Source organism: Myxine glutinosa, chromosome 7 (assembly GCF_964187855.1).
Source record: "Myxine glutinosa chromosome 7, kmMyxGlut1.1, whole genome shotgun sequence".
Classification (NCBI taxonomy): domain Eukaryota; kingdom Metazoa; phylum Chordata; class Myxini; order Myxiniformes; family Myxinidae; genus Myxine; species Myxine glutinosa.
Genome location: NC_136267.1, coordinates 64,212,263 through 64,234,900, shown reverse-complemented (window position 1 = coordinate 64,234,900; position 22,638 = coordinate 64,212,263). Strand labels below are relative to the sequence as shown.

At 42.9% G+C, this 22,638-nt stretch overlaps 1 protein-coding gene across 1 annotated transcript in view; it reads right to left on the bottom strand.

The window, feature by feature from the left end:
- Positions 1–22,638, bottom strand: part of LOC137430752 (inactive dipeptidyl peptidase 10) — a 789,411-nt gene that overhangs the window by 8,223 nt on the left and 758,550 nt on the right. The window contains exons 22-23 of the mRNA XM_078781820.1: positions 5,440–5,494; positions 4,172–4,271 (exon numbers count right to left, since the gene is read on the bottom strand). Coding sequence (XP_078637946.1) covers positions 4,172–4,271; positions 5,440–5,494 — 155 coding nt within the window. The remainder of the gene's footprint in view (positions 1–4,171; positions 4,272–5,439; positions 5,495–22,638) is intronic.

Below are 22,638 nucleotides of genomic sequence, written 5' to 3'. Positions count from 1 at the left end.
TTTCAACATACAGCTATTTGATCTGCATTTCAACAATATTGAAAGATAAAGGTGATATTATACAACAAATATCATGAAACATTTACATTTTGTAGTCCATTGTATAATTTAAATAAACAACAATGCAAATTTCACATGTGGAAAAGTAAGTACACCCCTACATTTATCACTACTTCAAATACCTAAAATTAGAATCAGGTGCACCAGCTCAGGTGCAAATGATTAGAACATCGTTAGAGAGGATCTTGGAGGAACCTGTCTTATTTAAACCTCAGACATTTAGTTTGGTTTGCTCTTTGTTGTTGAAGTGTGCGGCGTCACCATGTCTCGATCAAAAGAGCTCTCTGAGGCCTTCAGAAAGAAGGTTATAGATGCCTACGAGTCTGGGAAGGGATTTAAAAAGATCTCCAAACAATTTGAAATCAATCATTCGACTGTCTGGAAGATCATCTACAAGTGGAGAAGATTCCAAACAACTGCCAACTTGTTCAGGCCAGGCCACCCCAGCAAGTTCAGCCCGAGAGCAGACCGCATGATACTGAAAGAAGTCTCTAAGAACCCCAGAATGTCATCACGGGACCTACAGGTAGTTCTTGCCACTGTTGATGTCAAAGTGCATGAGTCTACCATTAGAAAGAGGCTGCACAAATTTTATCTACATGGGAGGTGTGCCAGGAGGAAACCTTTGCTGTCCAGAAAGAACATCAGGGCAAGACTAAAGTTTGCCAATGAACACCGAGGCAAAGACCAGCACTTCTGGAACAATGTGCTCTGGACAGATGAGTCAAAAGTAGAGCTATTTGACCATAGTAGCAGAAGACATGTTTGGCGAAAACCAAAGACAGCATTTGACCACAAGAACCTGATACCAATTGTAAAGCATGGTGGTGGAAATATTATGGTTTGGGGCAGCTTTGCTGCATCAGGGCGTGGGCAGCTCACCATCATAGAATCCACTATGAATTCTTCATTGTACCAGAGGGTGCTTGAGGATAATATGAGGCCATCTGTCAGAAAGTTGACCCTAAACATACCAGTAAATGACCCTAAACCTAAACCCTAAACATACCAGTAAATCCACTAAGGAATGGCTGAAAAGAAAGAAATGGAGGGTTCTGGAATGGCCAAGTCAAAGCCCGGATCTAAATCCCATCGAGATGTTGTGGGGGGATTTGAAACGAGCTGTGCATGCAAGAAACCCCTCAAACATCGCACAGCTGAAAGAATTCTGCATGGAGGAGTGGGCAAAAATTTCTCCCAGTCGATGTCAGAGACTGGTAGACAGTTATAAGAAACACCTCCTTGAGGTTGTTTCTGGCAAAGGGGGCAATACCACCTATTAGAGCCAAGGGTGTACTTACTTTTTCCACATGCGAAATTTGCATTTATGTTTATTTAAATTATACAATGGACTACAAAATGTAAATGTTTCATGATATTTGTTGTATTATATCACCTTTATCAATATTGTTGAAATGAAGATCAAATAGCTGTATGTTGAAATATGTTGAAAAAGTCAAAACTTTACATGGGGTGTACTTACTTTTTCACGTGACTGTATGTACACTGCATTACCAGAAGTAATGGGACAGCACACCTAAACTTGAAATTAACCCTCTCAAGCTGCATGTGTACATTTTTTCCCCCACACTGTTGAGGATCATGCGCTTCATATAAAAATGTATATTTCTGTCATATTCTGGACAACAGTGTACCACAAACTTTAATGCAATGTTATAATGAGGGTGCTTACAATGGAAATATCGCTGAAGAGATAGAGACAGAGCTATGGAATAACCAGCAATCTTCAGACTTGTAAATAATGCGTTTTCCAATGCTACACTCATCAACATCATTGTCACGGCAGATAGAAAAAGTTCAACACTAAAGTTGAGAACGTTTTCATCTTTTCTGTTATATTGAGGAATGTACTTACAGCTTTCCTCTTCCTCCTTCTGAATGGGCCCACAATAAATGGAGAGAATTTATGACGATTATTATTTTATTTTTGGCAATCAAGGGGCCATCTATTTAATATGTACAGGGCGTTTCAAAAGTGGACTATTTGAACGTTTTATTGTGGAAAATTCCAAAATGTAACAAGTTCAGTGATACATTCATGGAAAGCATACACCATGCCATTTTCAAATCACTCAATATATTGCTTGTAATTGACATTTTCAATGTGCGCTCCACCTCTGTTCAAACAGGCTTTGATCCTGACTCCGAAATTCTCCACAACTCCTCTGCAAGTGGCTTCAGAGGGAGCCTGATGGTAGTCGTCCAACTCCTGCTTCAGAACAACCAGGATTCAAGGTTTGTTGGTGTAAACTTGAACTTTGGTAGCTGTGGGGTGCCCACTCATGTGCTGTGCCCAGGCCGATGACACGGTTTCCAAACAGCTGGTGGAGCAGTCGATGGTTTCACCTGCAGTGTGCAGTGGGGCACCGTCCTGCATGAACCATGCAAGTCTGAGTTGGTTTGGAGATGGTAGTTGAGCGAGATCAGTGTGGAAGCAGCGTAAGACCTCGCAGTACCACTCGCCGTTGACTGTCACCATCTTGCCATTTGCGTCCTCGAACCAATACGGTTCCAACATACCCCATCTGGCATTCAATGCACAGAAGCAAGTGGACTTGGGGCCCTTGAGAGACATCTCTGACTCCTCCTCAGGAGGTTCAGCACCCCAGAAGATGTTGTAGTGATTGTTAATAGCCCCATTCAAATGGAAGTGTGCTTCATCACTGAACCACCAGGAGTTGATCCAATTTGGGTACCTTTCCATTTAGTCAGTGAACCAATCACACATTGTTACTTGTCTTGCCACACATGTCTTGCCACACATGGTGGAGAATGGACCACACAGATGAGGCTGAGATTGCCAGTTCTTGGGAACGCCGACTGTGGGATTTCTTAGGACTTTCGATAGCAGAATCTCTCACAAGATCAATGTTACCTTGATCTTTGGTAACACTTGGTGGGCAGCCACTGTTGCCTTTATTGAAAGGTCAATTACGGGTGTGAACATTGTAATACTGCCAGTATCGTCGGCACACCTGCATGTCGGAGTTCATCGGATCTTGTTTCTCACAGTCTGAGAGTCCTTTAGGTGCTTTTTTGCAAACTCCAAGCGGGCTTTAATGTGTCTTTCACTGAGGAGAGGCTTCCGTCTGGCCACTCTGCCATAAAGCCCAGATCGGTAGAGTGTTGCAGTGATGGTTGTCCTTCTGGAAGTTTCTCCCATCTCCACACAGGATCTCTGGAGCTCAGCCAGAGTGATCATCGGGTTCTTGGTCACCTCTCTTACTAAGGCCCTTCTCCCCCGATTGCTCAGTTTGGCCGGGCGGCCAGCTCTAGGAAGAGTTCTGGTTGTTCCAAAGTTCTTCCATTTAAGAATTATGGAGGCCACTGTGCTCTTGGGAACCTTCAATGCAGCAGAATTTTTTTCTGTAGGCTTCCCCAGATCTGTGCCTCGACACAATCCTATCTATGAGCTCTGCAGGCAGTTCCTTCGACCTCATGGCTTGGTTTTTGCTCTGATATGCATTGTCAGCTGTGAGACCTTATATAGACAGGTGTGTGCCTTTCCAAATCATGTCCAATCAATTGAATTTACCACAGGTGGACTCCAATCAAGGTGAAGAAACATCTCAAAGATGATCAAGTGAAATGGGAGGCACCTGAGCTAAATTTCAAGTGTCATAGCAAAGGGTATGAATACTTATGTCAATGTGATATTTCAGTTTTTTCTTTTTAATAAATTTGCAAAACTTTCTAAAATCCTGTTTTCTCTGTGTCATTATGGGGTATTGACTATTGAGTGTACATTGATGAGGGAAAAAATGAATTTAAACGATTTCAGCATAAGGCTGCAACATAACAAAATGTGAAAAAAGTGAAGCGGTCTGAATACTTTCTCAATGCACTTTATATAACATAATAATGGCTATTTAATGTGTTTAACTACATGGATAATACGAGGCAATCATGGATAATATAAGGGAATATGAGGCATCTATCAATAGTTATAGTGGTTCACTGACTACATGTCCTGACATACACATAAAGACTGTGAATTGGTTGAGCATCATTCTTCACTGCAACAGTGGGATCCAAATAAGGACAAATCAACACAAAATGTACTTGATTCGGATAAAGTTTTGTGATGCACCGTGCAAGGCGAGATCAAAGATGGGCGAGTCTGCTCCGACGCATGTAGCTGCCCCATCCAAAGCCGCCAAAGTAGATATAGCTAAGTACCCTCCGTATGCCTGTTGTGACATAGAGAAATGGGGTAAGACACAGGTGGGAAGCAAACAGAGAGACACAAAAGAACTGTGCAAAAAGAAACGTAACATAACCGTCGTGCGAAGTCCTTCCTTGGCACACCTGAGCTCCTCACCACGTACAAGGCTTTCATCTGCAGCTCAATGGAATACTGTTCCCTCCTCTGGGCCGGTGCTCCTGCCTCACACCTAGCTCGGCTTCACGCTGTTGAAACCAAAGCTTTCCGAATCATTAGAATCTCCTGCGATGAAGGTAACTCCGAGGGTCTTTCACCCACTCACCGCAGGCAGGTTAGGTTGGTGGTCTTTCTGTCTTCTACCAACTCCTCTCCAGCCTTGCTCCCCCAGCTCTCTCTGTGCTCTGTCCCCCAAATATTCCTACAGGTCGCACAAGATCTGCCAGCAACCCACTTATGGTTAAACTGTCAAAATCTAGACTCTCTGCTCACCTTCACTCTTTCATTCCTCTTTTCTCTCGCCTCTGGAACAAACTCCCTCATGCACATCAATCCCACTCCTCCCTCCAGGTCTTTAAAACAGCTGTTCACCACCATCTCTTATCTTCCCCCATCCAAAACCCTGATCTTTTCTACCCCCGCTAATTCACCCCAGATACACTTTTTTGAAATTCCAATTTCTTTCCTGGAAGTCCTTGCAGTGTCCATATGTTTTATACCTTTCCCACCTCCCCCCAAGCCCTCCCCCTCCCACATTTCTCCCGATGTCCCTGCTCTCAAATGTTGTGTTTGTGTCCTTCCCCCTCTCGTCCCATCTTGTCTACCGCTCCCCTTATTTTGTGTTTTATGTGTCGGTTTGACTTTTTGTGTGATTAATGTTAGCTCTTTCACGAGCCTCAATCTTGTATACAAAAAAAACAAACAAAAAAAAAACAAGATTTTTAAAAAAAATCTCCCACAATCATTAAACAACAAAATTAAGTTTTGCATTAAATTACTGTAAGAATATGCAGTACTCTTGGCAGACAGGGAAAGTTAGGAAGCCAAAAGCGTTGATGACTTATTTTGAAAATTAATTGACATATTATAATGTGCATGACAATGAGTGATAGAGTATATTATACTGTATGTAATGCAATATTCAGGGCCAAAACTCAAACCAACATTGATCTCTAAATGATTTTCTAAATGCTGACCTTGCCGTAGATGCCAACACGGCTGCTGTCAATGTAGGGCAGAGCAATAAGTGACCTGTAGAATACACAATTAAGCAAATATTAAGAACTAGCGAGGTACCCGTGCTATGCACAGGTGGGAAGCCAAAAAGCAAACAAACAATGCAGAAACAGTGAATGCTAACTCATGGAAGCAATAAATTCCATATTCTTGTGCCACCTTCAGTCAAACATCAGACATTGACAGCTGGTTCGTGAAGGACTTTGACAAAAATCGTACCCTGTCTGAATGGTGCTATACCCAGTCAATGGCGAATCTGCATATGGCGAATCCACAAACGTCACAGTTAGAAAGTAGAAACCCTCACGTCATTTCCTCATTCATATTTAACCTCAATATCGCAATTTTCATTCCAAACAGCATCATTCCAATCATACATTAATACTATAACAAAATGCTGTGTTAAATCTCGATTGTATTGATTGTTACGGATCCGTCACTTCCGCCTTTGTTGTTATTTTGTACTTGTAGGGTTTTTAGTTTCAGGTAATATTGTTGTTAAGATTTTTGTGTGAAATGGAGATGACTTTAGTAAAAGGTAAAAATAAATGTTTGTGAAGGAAAAAGGAAAATGCGGAAAGAAACCGGAAGAGAAGAGAGGACAGAGGAGGGTATCGGCAGGGAGAGGACGAGACAGCTGTGAGTCGCATCGATGCTGCGAGCAGACTTTTTTTGATATTGGTTGCGAATGAGTTGAGGCTTCCTGGGACAGGGATTGCCTGCGTCTCAGGTTTTATCATCAAATGTGAGCTATTGTTGGAGGGAAAGCAAGCGCCTCCAAAGCAAGCGATACGCCATTTTGTCCTCAAAGAGGCTTGGTGCATCTTGTTTTGTCATTGTGATTCCCATATCCACCTCATCGTGTTGATTGCCGTTGGTTTCCATATCGGCTCAATTCCCATATCGACCTCTCACCTCGTAACTCCTCGTCCGCCACCGTGCCGATACCTGCCCGTTGTTTTACCGTTTGGCATGACTTCGACCTTCAACCAGCTTCAACCAGCACGGTGGATCTGTGCACTGACTTTGGGGATTGTTACATTCCACTCACGTTTGGCGTATCGTAAGTTTATTGCTTTGAGAGCATTGGGATATGATAGTACCATCATATATATTGTTCATTTGATGCATAGCCTAGTCAAAAAATCTGAAAATGTGCCTTTATAGAATGATTGAGGCATTTTTGAGTAAAAGCAAACAAACCACTTTTTCTGGGGTAGTTTTTCATGCTGAATATGAATCTGTTGTTTGCCAAGCCCAAAAATGCGTAATTAGGTCACTGATCAAGGTCAAAGGTCAATGAGTGCAAAATTCAATTTTTTTGAAAAAATGCTTTATTTTACATCCCCTATCTGTACATTTCAATTATTTTACAATATTTTGTCTAGTAAGGTTGCTAAAGCTTTTCAAAATCTTATTTTTAAAGGAAAACGTGAGGACACATCTATGCTCATTTGCCTTTATCTCTGTAAGGGGCGACAATTAGTTTTTGCGTAATTTGCTTGCAGTTTAACCTCTAAATGCACAATGGGGCAGAGTTTTTATGCTCCTATTGATGGTCTAGAGATAGATTTTATAAAGACAGAATCTAAATGTCACCGGTAAACAACATAGGTCAAAGGTCAATGAGTGCGAAAGTCTTGCAATGACGTAACAGTTACTTGCACTTGAAACCATCCCTTTCACTCAACAGTGAAAGTGGCTTCATCTTTCTGACCCCAATGCATTTGCCATGTTTGTCAAATCATTTCCATTCAGACAGAGCAGGGTGTTCTTCAATAGACCCTTAATGATGAAGAATGAATCTAATAGCCTAGCATAAGCCATCTAGTTCGTACCCTAGGCATCAGGCATTAAACATTTCAGGAGTACAGGTAAGGGTCTTTTTAAGATTGTTAAAAAATGAAATATAAAATCAAATGAAAGTAAAGGAATGCATTCTTCTTTGGTGAGATACATGTACATACAAATGTGTAATGTATGCTTGACATCTCACATCATAGGCAGGCCTACATACATGTACATTTACCTAACAGTAGCAAAAAGACAGGCAGGGCATGGGCATTGACGATGAGTGCCTAATGCATCTACCACTAATGAATTAGTGATATCGGTTAGATGTTTTGTCTTGAAGAAGCTTTACTTTGTGTCTTTGAGAATAAGATTAAAACCCGGGCCAACACTGCCTGCGCTTATTCGATCATTTAAGGGCTGTTGCAGTATATCATACAACGTTGTAGTTTTCATGGTCAGAACATGCGTGCCTGGTGCTTAGTTTGGTTTCTGTTTCTCCCCTCAGGCCAACCATGGAACCTATTGCCAGCCTCAAGCGACAGCGTGAGGATGTGTCGTTTGAACTTTGTATCATTTGTCAGGGAACTAGCCAGGTCAAAGATACGATTTTCAACCAGACAAACCAGGGTATTGCTGCCATCAGAGAGGCGACCGAGCTCCGATGCAAACTTAGACACTATGAATTTCGATCAGCCGTGGACAGGCTTTCGACTCTCTTTGCAGAGCCTCCAGAAAGTCTCCCCAAACTTAAATGGCATAAGCTATGTTACTCTGCATACACACACAAGGGGAAAATAAATGCTAAGCTAGCCAAGGAACAATCGAAAAACGAAAAAGATCCTGAAAGAAAGAGTGTTTCGGCTGAAGCATGTCCGTTTTTACGCAGTAGTACTACTAAGATGAACTGGACATTGTGTATGTTCTGCCAGAACTTTGACAAGAAGCAGAAGACAAGTCGTGTCACAACCTTCAAAATGAGTAATGAAATTACGGAAAAAGCTAAATTTGTACATAACATCTTAGTCCGTACTGCAAATGAGAATGATTTAATCTCAGCTGAGGCATGTTACCATGTTAACTGTCTTAGTAAATTCTTTAGGGATGTCAAAAGGGCGGAAACTGAAAGCAAATCAGCAGACATGGCGATATCATGGTTGTGTCAAGAGCTGCGTCACTCTGCTGAGAAAGGGCACGTATTTGAACTATCTGCAGTGTTCGAGAGGTACAAAGAGTTAGCCAGTGAGTGCGACGGCACAATTCCTACATCGTATCTTAGTAGACTGGGGACTTTTAAAGAAACTTTGTCGAATTGCATTGGGGACATTTATGAATTTCTTGTGCTAAGAAATTTGGCGCCTTCAGAGAAACAAACTTTGCTTCTTCCACGACATTTCAGTCACATACCTCTTTCAGAAATGGTGTGCGGTCAGAACAGTGCAGACTATATTCCCATATTTAGACAACAGGATGATCATTTTCTGTCTTTAGTGCACGTTGCTCTGCAACTCCGCAGTGATATCATGTCACATCCTGCATTCGAAGGTTGCGATGTAAGCGAAAAAGCAGAGTTGGCAAGTGTACCACCATCTGTACTCATGTTTGTGAATATCTTGCTTGGAGGCCAAAGTAGTGTCGATGCTGAGTTTGACGAAAGTGAGATGTCTGAAACTGGTTGGGTGAAGAAGACAAGGGTCCTTAGCATTGGACAAGACATGGTCTATGGTGTATGTGGAGACAAGAAGGCACCGCCTAAACACGTTGGAATGGGTATGACGCTGCACCAGTCAACTCGATCAAAGAAATTAGTTGAGCTATTCCATAATGCTGGGCACATAATCAGCTATAACCGGGTTCTTAGGTATGACACTGCCATGGCTGAAAACACTCTGAAAGCGCTTGATCAAGAAACTGGGGCAGTTGTTACCAGCAACCTGGTTTCGGGACGATTTGTGCATTTTTCTGGCGACAATATTGACATCAATGACTCTACCCTAGATGGCAAAAATACATTTCACGCTACTCAGTTAGCTGCCTGGCAGAGGGGGCCATCTGCTGAAAGCGGTCTTGGAGACATCAAACCATCCAATACGTCAACGTTGGATATACCAACAGCAGTTGAAAAGATCCAACAACAGCAGTTTCCGACACCATCAAAGAAGGTCACAGAAGATGCTGAAAAGTTCATTTGCCATATCTACAAGGAACCATCTGAGAACTGTAATCAAGCCCGCATTAAACTGTTCAACAAATGCCATGCAACGGAGACCCTACCTCCATCTAGTGATGCAGCAAAGTTCCACATAGAGCGTGCAAACTACCAAAGTTTCATTTGGAGAGAGGCCAGTAATCCAATGACAGATCTGCCACCGCCGACTGATTGTGGATGGAAACTCGTTGATGACAAGTTGTCACCGGTTCTTACAACTTTACCGTCAATTCCAAAGGGATGCCGAGAACTTACTCAGTGTGGTTGCAAGAAAGGTTGCAGTTCTGATAGTTGCTCTTGTCGGAAGTGGGGGAAACAGTTCTGCACTGAGGCCTGCAAGTGCAATGCCAGTGAAACACCATGTCGAAACAGGCCAAAGTAGGGGGGGGGGGGTCAGAGCTTACACAGTTAAGCTAATTGGCATTCCCCTGGATGGCTCCTCCTTCCAGCCAATCAGTCTGACAGACTGCAATTGATTCAGGATTAATTAAGAATACATGTGATAATGATCAACTGCCTGCACTCCAAACATGTTTGCCATGAAGTGCATTTTGCGCCTTGTGCCATGTAAGTGCACTTTGCGCCTTGTGACCGTTAGCCTTAATTAAGTGGCTAATTAGTCAAATATTGACATTTAGTGTAGAAAACAATCTTGCTATTATATAGGACTCAGGTAAACCACTTCACTGATGGTATTTAAGGCAACAATTCAAGTGAATTAAAACAGTATGTCAAAAAACGAAAAGTTGCTTCATTACGGATATATTCACAAAAATCTGATTTTTTCCCTTCACAATTCCCTTTACTTTCATAATTGTGAAAAGCTGTAGTAACCTTACCAGACAAAATACTGTAAAATAATTGAAATGTACAGATAGGTGATGTAAAATAAAACATTTTTTCAAAAATTTTGAATTTTGCACTCATTGACATTTGACCTTGATTAGTGACCTAATTACGCATTTTTGGGCTTGGCAAACAACAGATTCGTATTCAGCACGAAAAACTACCCCAGAAAAAGTGGCTTGCTTGCTTTTACTCAAAAATGCCTCATGAATTCACGTTTCCCAGAAATTTGACTAGACTAGCAAGTGATATTTTCATTGTACTTTCTTTAATAGTGTTATTATTGTGTATGTGAAAGTTCTTAATACAATTACTTGTTTTGTTCTACAATTGCATTAGTGTGGTTTTACCATGGTTTATTAGAACACTCAAAATAACAAATCTTTCTGCCGTGTTCCCGCTCGAGACTCTGAGGGGCACCGAACCGGAGTTTGGGGAGGTAACATGTAAAATTATATATTATCAAACCAGCCCATTGTCATCATCTGTTCACTTCCGGATTCGGGAGCATGTCCGTATGGAGTCAATTTCAAAATCATAATTGCATTGAGGAACTTATGAAACCTCTTTACCTACCTTACAACATCCGCTGGGACCTCAAAACGTTCCACAGAAGGTTTGGTGGGGCTAGCCCCAAAACTGAGGGAGTAGTTTGGGGACAGATGGACGGACAGACACTCTTGTTTTATAATATAGATAAATAGTTCCAAGACAGGACAGGCGTTGTGCCTCCCTGTCCTGCTGAGTCATCCAAATTTGGCTTTATTCAAATCGCTTTCCATTGCTATTGACGCTCTTTTCACAAATACCAAGGGAAGTTTTTATTATCGTGCAGTGCAGTGCTGAAGCCAAACTCAGACATGGAGCTTCCTTGGCTGTATAGTTTCTAAAGCCTACTGCACTTTTCACGGCTGGCTATGCAGTGCACAGACTGGACATGTACACTCGTACAGCTGTAAGTATTTTTACACCTCTGCTATATAGTTTCTAAGGCCTACGGCACTTTTCACGGCTGGCTATGCAGTGCACAGACTGGACATGAACACTCGTACATCTAGAAGTATTTTTTACACCTCTGGCTTGTTGTCAAAATAATCCTTTTCACGAAATTTGCAATTACTGTGCTGGCACTAGCAGCTCAGCACTGCAGTGTTGCTCTCTCACCGCAGCATGAACATGTTCAAGCAGTTTGTGAAGCAGGTAGCCTGTAAAATCTAGAGAGCAATGTACTATCAGGTTGATGTTTCACCATGTAATAACAAAACAAAACAAGGTTCTTAAAAAACAACTCATACTTTTTTCTTTTTTTTGTATACAAGATCGAGGCTCGTGAAAGAGCTAACATTAATCACACAAAAAGTCAAACCGACACATAAAACACAAAATAAGGGGAGGGGTAGACAAGATGGGGAGAGAGGTGGGAAGGACACAAACACAACATTTGAGAGCAGGGACATCGAGAGAAATGTGGGAGGGAGAGGGCCTGGGGGGAGGTGGGAGAGGTATAAAACATATGGACACTGCAAGGACTTCCAGGAAAGAAGCCGGACTTTCAAAAAAGTGTATCTGGGGTGAATTAGCGGGGGTAGAAAAGATCAAGGTTTTGGATGGGGGAAGATAAGAGATGGTGGTGAACAGCTGTTTTAAAGACCTGGAGGGAGGAGTGGGATTGAAGGGAGTGGGGGAGTTTGTTCCAGAGGTAGGAGAAAAGGGGAATGAAAGAGTGAAGATGAGCAGATAGTCTTGATTTTGGCAGTTTAACCATAAGAGGGTTGCTGGCAGATCTTGTGCGACCTGCAGGAATATTTAGGGGACAAAGCACAGAGAGAACTGGGGGAGCAAGGCCGGAGAGGAGTCGGTAGAAGACAGAAAGACCACCAACCTGCCTGCGGTGAGTGAGTGAAAGGCCCTCGGAGTGAGCTTCATCGCAGGAGATTCCAATTATTCTGAAAGCTTTGGTTTCAACAGCGTGAAGCTGAGCTAGGTGTGAGGCAGGATCACCGGCCCAGAGGGGGGAACAGTATTCCATTGAGCTGCGGATGAAAGCCTTGTATGTGGTGAGGAGCTCAGGTGTGCCAAGGAAGGACTTCGCACGACGGAGGATGCCCAGTCGGCGACTGGCTTTGGAGGCCAGCTTGGAAATGTAGTTTTCCGAAGAAAGATCATGGCAGATAGTGAGACCCAAAAGCTTGAGCGACAGAACTTCTTGGAGAGGATTGTTGAGAAAGTAGATGGGAGGGTTTTCCAGTCGGTCTTTTCGGAGAGACATAGTAAGAGTGTGAGATTTGTCAGGATTGAAAGACATGTTCCACTTGTTTGACCAAGGGTGGAAATCATTCCATTTATGACGACGAAACGTCTGATGCCTGACGTGGAGATCGGTTTCTGAGATTTGGGACATGGAATGTAGGGAGAATGACAGGGGGATCAGGAGAAGTGGTGGAAGTATTGGTCAGAAGAAGAGTGGACATATGTTGTGTGCAGGAGACGAGATGGAAGGGAAGTGGTGTGAGAATGGTGAAGGGTAGGCAGGGACAGAAATATAAGTTTGTGTGGCAAGGGTGCCCGGAGGGCGTGAATGGTGTTGGTGTCCTTTTTTCTGAGGAGTTTGTAGACAGTTTGGTGAGTGTGACTAGAGTGAGTGAAAGGTTGATGATGGTGAAAATGATGATTGGAAAGCTCTTGGTGAACATCATCTCGGGATATGCTCCGCAGGTTGGTCGGAGCGATGAAGAGAAGGACAAGTTCTGGTGTGCTATAGAGAAGCTGATGGAAAACGTGAAAGATGAGGAAGTTGTTGTGGTAGGCGGAGACCTAAATGGACATGTGGGAAGGGGTATGGACGGTTTTGAGGGAGTTCATGGGGGTTACGGATATGGTGTGAGAAATGGAGAAGGTGAAAGGATTTTGGAGTTTGCTGATGGAGCTGATTTGTTGATTTGTAATACTCAGTTCCAGAAAGAGGATAATAAGCTTGTTACATACACGTCAGGTGGGTCGACGACAACCGTTGACTACCTGCTGGTGCGTAGGCGAGATAGGGGGCACCTCCGGGACACAAAGGTGATCCCGGGGGAGAAGGCTGTTTCACAGTACCACTTGGTTATCTGCGACATAAGGGTGAAAGGTGCGAGGAGAGCTCGGCAGGTGAAGTACCAACCGAGAATGAAGGTGTGGAGGTTGAAAGAGGGGACAGTGAGGGAGGCATTAAAAGAGAGGCTGAGTATGGTGGAGGATGATGTGGTTGAGCTTGAAAGTGGTTGGATGTCAATGAAAGATAGTCTGTTGGGAGCCGTTGGTGAGGTATGTGGATGGACAAAAAGACCACCGAGGCAGTCAGAAACATGGTGGTGGGATGATGAAGTTGGAAAGAAGATCGACGAGAAGAGGAAGAAGTTCAAGGAGTGGCAGAAGGCGAAGGGTATGGGGGCAGAAAAGGCAGAGCATGAAAGTTATAAGGCAGCCAAGAAGGCTGCAAAGAAATAGATAGCAAAGGCACAGGAGGCATGTAGGAAAATGTTCGGAGAACGCTGGATTCGGAAGAGGGTCAGAGAGCGGTATTCAGGATTGCAAAGCAGATAGCGAAAGAGAGGTGTGATGTGATGGGGGTGAGTTGCTTGAAGGATGGAGTGGGACAAATCATTGTGGACCCAGATGGAATTAAAGGAAGATGGAAGAGATATATGGAAATACTGATGAATGCAGAGAATGAATGGGATGGCAACATCGAGAGTAACCCAGTTTTAGGACCGGCAGAGAAGATAACCGAGGAGGAAGTTGAGGAAGCGATAAAAGCAATGAAGAGTAGAAAAGCGGGAGGGCCGACGGGAGTTGTGGGAGATATGTTGAAGGCAGCGGGAAATTGGGGTGTGAAGAGAATGGCAGAGATCTGCAATCTGGTGGTGAAAGAGGGCTGCATTCCAGTGAATTGGGAACTGAGTACCCTCGTCCCTCTATGCAAGGAGAAAGGTGACCCTCTGGACTGTGGCTCGTATCGAGCGATAAAGTTATTGGAGCATGGAATGAACGTATTGGAAAGGGTGTTGGAGAGGAGGATAAGGAAGAAAGTGAAGATTGACGAAATGCAGTTTGGATTTATGCCAGGAAGAGGAATGACAGACGCACTTTTTATTGTGAGGCAGTTGCAGGAGAAGTACATGGAGAAGAGGAAGAAGTTGTTTCTTGGGTTTGTTGATCTGGAGAAAGCATTCGATAGGGTTCCACGTGAAGTAGTGACATGGGCATTGAGGAAGCTAGGAGTGGTTGAATGGTTGATCAGAGTAGTGATGGCAATGTACAAAAGAGAGCGCACAGCTGTAAGGACGAAGGATGGGAACAGTGGTGAGCTTGAGGTGAAGGTGGGAGTGCATCAGGGGTCGGTACTAAGTCCACTACTATTTGTAGCTGTGATGGAGGTGCTGGCTCAGAACGTAAAGGAGGGTTTACCGTGGGAGTTGTTGTATGCAGATGATCTGGTGTTGATTGCAGAAAGTATGGATGGACTGAAGGAGAAGATGAACAAGTGGAAGGAATGTATGGAGACAAAAGGTCTGAAGGTGAATATCGGAAAAACGAAGGTGATGGCAAGTGGTAAAGCATGTGGTGAGGTGGAAAGAACTGGGAAGTGGCCGTGTGCAGGAAGGGTGTCGGAGTGAACTCCATTCAATGTACAATGTGCGCTGAGTGGATTCATCAAAAATGTAGTGGTCTGAGAGGGTCATTAACCAGTGTGGCAGCTACATTCAAGTGCAAGGTGTGCACAGAGGGAGCTGCAGATGGAGGAAATGTTGAGTTGGATCTTGGAGATGGCGTGAAGCTGGAAGGTGTGCAAACATTTTGTTACCTTGGAGACATGCTGAATGGAGAAGGTGGATCAGACTCGGCAATGGTTGCTCGAGTGAGATGTGCATGGAAGAAGTTTTGGGAACTGAGTGGCGTGCTGACGAGAAGGGGAGTGTCATTGAAGCTGAAGGGAAAGGTGTATGCTGCATGTGTGAGAAGTGTTATGATTTATGGGAGTGAGACATGGGTAATGAACGTAGAGCAGCAACGAAGGCTGGAAAGGGTGGAAATGCGAATGGTTCGGTGGATGTGTGGAGTATTGTTGAGAGAGAGGAAGACAAATGATGAATTGCGAAAGATGATGGGAGTAGAGCCTGTGATGGATGCTGTGAAGCGAAACAGGTTGAGATGGTTTGGTCATGTGTTGAGGAAGGATGAAAGTGACTGGTTGAAAAGAGTGATGGAAATGAATGTAGAAGGAAGTAGAGGACGGGGAAGACCGAGAAAGACTTGGCTAAAGATGGTCGAAGAAGAAATGCGGGCAAGGGGGTTAACAAGGGGAGATGCAGAAAATAGGGCAAAATGGAGAACATTGTCATGGGGACCGCAAGGCTAACCCCCGCTCTTGCAGGGAAAATGGCCTTAAAATGCCTGTTGTTGTTGTTCCACTTGTTTGACCAGTCTGTGATTTTGTCCAGGTCTGCAGAGAGTGAGGAGGCTGGAGACTGCCGATCTGAGGGATGAGGAATGGAGCGGCAGAGAGTGGAGTCATCAGCAAAGAGATAGAGAGAATTTTCCAGAGAGTCGGAGAGATCATTGATGAAGACCAGAAAAAGCACAGGGCTCAGAACACGACCTTGGGGAACTCCAGCCAGAACAGGCAGGTGAGATGAGAGAAATCTATTCAGAGCCACACATTGACTATGACCAGAGAGGAAGTCCGCAACCCTTGCGTGGAGATTTCCATGGATACCATAGGAGGAGAGTTTGGTGAGCAGAGCTGGGTGCCAGACCGTATCGAAGGCACATGATATGTCAAGGGAGACAGCTCTGATTTCCTGTTTGGCATTGAGGACCTCCATCCATTGTTGAGACAGCAGAAGCAACATGTCCAGAGTAGAATGACCTGGTCTCAATCCAAATTGATGATCGGAGATCAAGCCATTGGAGAAGAGGAAGGATTTGATATCCGAAGCAATGATGGATTCCATGACTTTGCTGATAATTGGAAGCAGGCTGATTGGTCTGTAGTTGCAAGGATCTGTTTTTGCACCCTTTTTGTGTAAAGCGGTAATGTTTGCTGATTTCCAAGATGCTGGCAGATGACCTTGAGCAAAAGAGAGGGTGAAACGAACAGAGAGAGGGTGAGATAGAGCAGCAGAGCAGGATTTTAGGACCCGTGGGCTGATGCCGTCTGGTCCAGTTGCAGAATCAGAGTCGAGGTTTGACAAAAACTTCTCCACCTTGTCAGGAGAGAAAGACACAGAGTCCTGGAGCAGCTGGGTTCGACTGGGTGAGGTGGGTACAGAGAGAGATGGGTTTGGGACACAAGATTTTGAGACAAACACAGAGTTGAGGCATTCGGCTTTGTCACGTGCGGTGTCAACTGTGTAGCCATTTGAGGTAAGGGAGGGGATGGAGGGGGAACAAACACCAGAAACGGATTTGACCAGACGCCACCAGGATTTGGAGGAAGGAGACAGGTTTGAGAGTTCATTCTTGAGTGTGGAGAGATAGTGCTTCCTGGCACTCCTGAGGGTAGACACACACTTTTTCCGAGCTTGGTGGAAGGAACTGAGATTGCCTTCAGTTGGATTTGCCTTCCAAGAGGCAAAGGCAAGTTGTTTCAGGGCAACTGCCTCACCACAAGATTCAGTGTACCATGGACGGGAGGAAGGGTAAGACAACTGAAGACGAGATGGGATAAATCTGTGCATGAGAGAGAGCAGTTTGCTTTGGAAGAATTCTCCGGAAGAATTGATGTTTGAGGCAGTAGAGATGGGAGACCAGTCCAGATGATTGATGGCTGCTTGCAGACCGTGCCAGTCAGCCTGAGTGAAAATGCCAGACTCTCCGACGCTGAGGAGGCTCTCCGAGAATGGCCAGAGAGATGTCCACTTTAACAAGCACATGATCAGAAGAACCGATTGGAGCAGAAGAAGAGCAGCAGACATTTGCAGGGAAAACTTGGGAGAGTTCATTCTCGAGAATAGTTGTAAAGAGGATGAAAAGGACATGAGCCTTACCCCAAGGCGATTGCTGTAGGTGATGGTGCCATTTTATCGTTAAGTATAAAAATAAAATTATTTTCAGAGGTTTAGACAGTTTCAAACTGTTGCAAGTCATTCAAAATGATGTATCACAAAGTAGGCAGCAAGTCTGTCCTGTGAAATCTTGCATGTTGTTGAGATTTAGTGATTTTTCCAGGCTCCAATGCTCGTGGAGGGGCTGCGACACACACACACACACACACACACACACACACACACACACACACACACACACACACACACACACACACACACACACACACACACACACACACACGAGTCAACACCAGATGTGACTCACGCAAACACAGCCGCTGAGATTTGGGGGAAGTGACATCACTTCCCAAGGCACGCCACTCTCAGCAGGGAAATCAAGGAGGAATATCCTCCTCTCCATAGATGCCAAACTTTGGGTTTTTGTCACCGCTCTATCCTTTAAATGCTGAGCGCCAAGTAAGGAAGCAGCATGTACATTGACAAGCTTATATCCATTTGTTGATTCTCCTTTTTTTACCCTCGTCAGAGGATAGGGTATTGCATTTGAGTCTGTTTGTTTGTTTGTTACTTGCCGGAAAAGATTCTGGCAAGTATGTTGATCTGTTTGTCTGTTTGTTTATGCGCAGTACTACGTCTACACCGTTGCACATAGAATCGCCAAACTTAACACACATATTTGTCTTGCCCTGGAATAGACTGTGCCCAATTTTTAACTCTCTCGGCCCAAGGCCTCCATTATGACGTCATAATTTGACAATTCGACAAGTACAAAACTTCATCCAATCAAGATGCAATTTCTTGAGCGACATGACGGCATAAACTGGTGGAGAAAAAAAAAATACCGATGACGTCATCGGTCATGTGGTTTGGCCGCCATCTTGGAAAAACCGAAAAACTTTGCACCTCTATATCTCCGAAAGTGCTGAATAGAAAAAATTGCAACATTGCTCATTGTAAAGAACTCTCCATGGGGAATAAAATATGTTAATGATGGTCATAGGTGCCTCCATTATGACGTCATAATTCGACAAGTACAAAACTTCTATCAAGATGAAATTTCTTGATCATCATCAAGGAATAAATTAGTTTAGAAAACAAATAATGATGACGTCATCAGTCACGTGTTTCGGCCGCCATATTTGTCCAAAATGGCCGATAAAAAAGTACATTCCGGCAAGTCCTTGGTCTCTGACCCATTTTTCATTTGTCTGTCTGTTTGTCTGTCCGCACAGAATAAATATGATTTTGTCTGCAACCGTTGGTCCTATTGACAGGAAATTTTCACCATAGGGGCAACTCCACCTGTATAATTTTTTAATGACAATTATGACGCCATAGGTCACGTAGTTCAGCCGCCATCCTGGAAAACCGAAAAAATTTGCACCTCTATATCTCGGAAAGTGCTGAATAGAAAAAATTGAGACATGGCTCATTGTAAAGAACTCTCCATGGGGAATAAAATATGTTAATGATAATGTCATAGTTGCTTCCATTATGACGTCATAATTCGACAAGTACAAAACTTAATCCGATCAAGATGAAATTTCTTGAGCATAATCTAGGGTAAATTGGTGGAGAAAAAAAATATATTGATGACGTTATCAGTCACATGGTTCGGCCGCCATATTTATTTCAACACAAAAGCCTTTAAAACCACTGAAAACACATCCTGGTGAGGGTTTGAAATCTCTGATTGCTTATTTTTGTTACTCCCGCCAGGGAGTAATGCATTCAATCGTGTCCGTGTGTGTGTGTGCGTATGTGTGTTCGTGTGTTTGTGAACAAGATATCTGGAAAAGTTCTGAACGGATTTGGATGAAAGTTGGTGGGATGATTGCCCTTGGGATAAGGAAGAATTGATTAGTTTTTTGTGAAGCTCAGGATATTATTCCGGATCCAGGAATTTTTTGGGGGAATTTTTTTTTCTGTTTTACTGCATTAAAGCTTTTATTCTTATTCTTAAAAAATGATGTTTTTCTCCTCTAATTCCAAGATATATCAAAATAAATGATCCGACAGTTAGGGCCTACTTTCTTTTTCATTTATTGTTTTGGGGAGAGTGGATGTTAAACAAAACGTATTATTCCGACTTGACCCAGGGCGTGAGTATGCGCTCTACTGAGTGACGTTCTAGTTCTTTATGCTTTAGCCAATTTGAAAAGTGCGTATGTTCCTGCATGCCTACCGTACTTTCCACGTCTGACCCAAAAACCTTGGAAAACCGAAAAAAATTGCACCTCTATATCTCGGAAAGCGCTGAATAGAAAAAATAATTCACCAAATGTCGGACTGTCTGTTCGAAGGTGCCGTAAAAACTGCTGATCCGATCGCAAATATATTTTGGGTGGATAATCCTGGGATCCCCAGGAGTAAAATAGGCTATTTAGTTTTCCCAATTTCAGCTTTCGTCTCCAGCATTCTCAGGTTTGGACTCCCGCATAACATTCGCGTTCGCATGACGTTCATTGTTCTCATTGTGACGACGCACAAACGGCTGCACCCGGGAAAGCAACATGTCTCCATCGATCGCTAACAGATCGCTGTCTCCATCGATCTTGCCAAGGCCGTAACACCTATCGGCTCAAAATCCTTTTAACTGTTGATTTGGTACAGTTACACGTATCGGGAATTTGGTACACGTATCGGGAGTACATACTACATAGCGATTGTGAACACGATTATCGATCACAATTCACGATCACGATCATCACGATCATAGTGTATCGTTCACGATTTGAAACACAATGGAATAATATTTACCGATATGAACAGTGATGTGGCTTTTATTGAAATTCTAAAGATAGTTTAGATTTTCATGATTTGCGTGTGATATGATTCAACGGATGTTTATATGAATAGTTTAAAATAAAAAAAACCTTCAATTTCTGATATTTTGCCATCGCCATATGCAGATTCGCCACGGTCCCACGATCGATGTTTCTATACGTGAACGTACCCATTTGTTTACGAACGGGTACGTTTTTCATGGAAGTCCTTCACGAACTTGCTGTCCATGTCTGACGTGCGACTGAAGGTGCTACAGGAATGTGGAATTTATTGGTTTCATGCTTTAGCATTTGCCGTATCTGCATTGCCTGTTTGCTTCTGGCCTCCCACCCGTGCGTAGCACGGGTATCTCTCTAGTAGAAAAAATTGAGACATGGCTCATTGTAAAGAACTCTCCATGGGGAATAAAATATGTTAATGATGATGTCATAGGTGCCTCCATTATGATGTCATAATTCGACAAGTACAAAACTTCATCTGATCAAGATGAAATTTCTTGAGCATAATCTAGGAATAAATTAGTTTCGGAAAAAACTAATGATGACGTCATCGGTCACGTGGTTCGGCCGCCATATTTGTTTTAACACAAAAGCCTTAAAAACCACTGAAAATACATCCTGGCGAGGGTCTGCAATCTCTGATTGCTCTTTTTCTTGTTTCACATGTTTATTGTGTGTGTGGGCCATTTAACTCTGTAGTCCAGCCCGGTGAGAATGAAAAAGGGCTTATACACCGCGTCAAATCAAAACTCGATATGAACTCTATATATACTATATTAGGGTGCGTCAAAAAGCTGGAAGTTGTCACACGCGTTCGCTCGCTTGCAAATTTGATCCACTTAATGAGAAAACCTGGAAGTATAAAAATCAATTCAATATATCAATGTTTAGGGGTCGCGCACAGCCAATTAATAACCATATTTATACCACATGGAAGCTGGCATGAAGGCGATGAGTCGGCATCTATGGTACTTGTCGATGATCTATGGAGTCGGCATCTATGAAGCTACAGTCGGTCTTGCTCTCGTCGGCGACGATGTTGCAGCTGCTGACAAACTGAAGATTGTCTCTAACATGAACTCTGTGGAAGGATCCCTCGATCCCAGCCCTCGTGTGTTTGCCGTCACAGGAGACGTCGTTGCAAAAGATCTTCCGGACTTCTTCACCTCCGCAACTAAGAGAATCCTCCACCATCTTGAAATCGATACTGTGTTCTTGTCAATGCCCCCTGCGGTCTGGATAACATCAGACGGGTACAGTCTGGGGAAGGAACGGGTCGGGAAGCTCCTCGTGACTGACAACACTGCTGAAAGAGAAGTGGCCCTCATCCATGAGTTCATGGCAAAGGGGCCTACCAAACACGAGGATCAACATGATCCAAGTGGCAGAGAATCATCGGCGAGCGGACTCGAAGACAGCAAAGAAGGACCTCCACTGAAAAATACTAAAATTCAATACATCCTTAACAAAGTGTATTCGCAAAATGTATTTTTATAAATATAAAACACGAATTATGTCTTCATATGCTGTAATGTTTTAAATATTAAGAGTGTTAAACCAGACATATACTTTCATAGAGTTACTTACCTTGAAAATAATCAGTACGGGAAACCAATCCCAAAATATATGTAGTATGTAGTGTACAAACTTTAGGCTAACCTCTGCTCTAGCAGGGAAAATGGCCTTAAAATGCCTATTGTGTTGTTGTTGTGTGGTGTACAAACGTTGTAGTGGATGCACGTTCCCTAAATAAATGGCTAATCAAATGGAAATTTGTCTGTGGTGTTTTCTCCTTCAGTGGCTTAATTAAGAAAGCGAGCGAAAGAAATTTACCACCTTCAGGTTTTCTCCCTTATGCAGTGAAGCACCCTAATATATATACATATATAAATATTATATATATATATATATATATATATATATATATATATATATATATATATATATATATATATATATATATATATATATATATATATATATATATATATATATATATATAATCGGGAGATTAAATCAGACGCGGACGTAGCTTCAGGACTTCGATCTTTAATTTGACAAGCTTTCGACCAACAAAGGTCTTCGACTGAGTCTACAAAAACAGCAGGCATGTATATCAGTCAAGTATGTATAGTGATATGTGTGTAAGATGTGTGATATGTGTAGAAAATGCATACAAAAGGAAGAGCCACGCCAAAGCTCACTCACCGGCCCCAAGTTCAACGGAAGTGAAGCGCACCTTACAGTTACCGTTTGCGTTACAGTTCCGGTGCACGTGCATATACAAATATAGAGATACATACACACATAAACACACAAGCATATATTCATATACCATTTATATTCATATAATATATTTATATATTTATATAAATGACATATAAAGGTAGAATGAATGAATGGGTGAATGAATGAATGAATGAATGAATGAATGGGTTACGGTTAACAATTTGATTGGGTTGATGTAAGAACATGCTT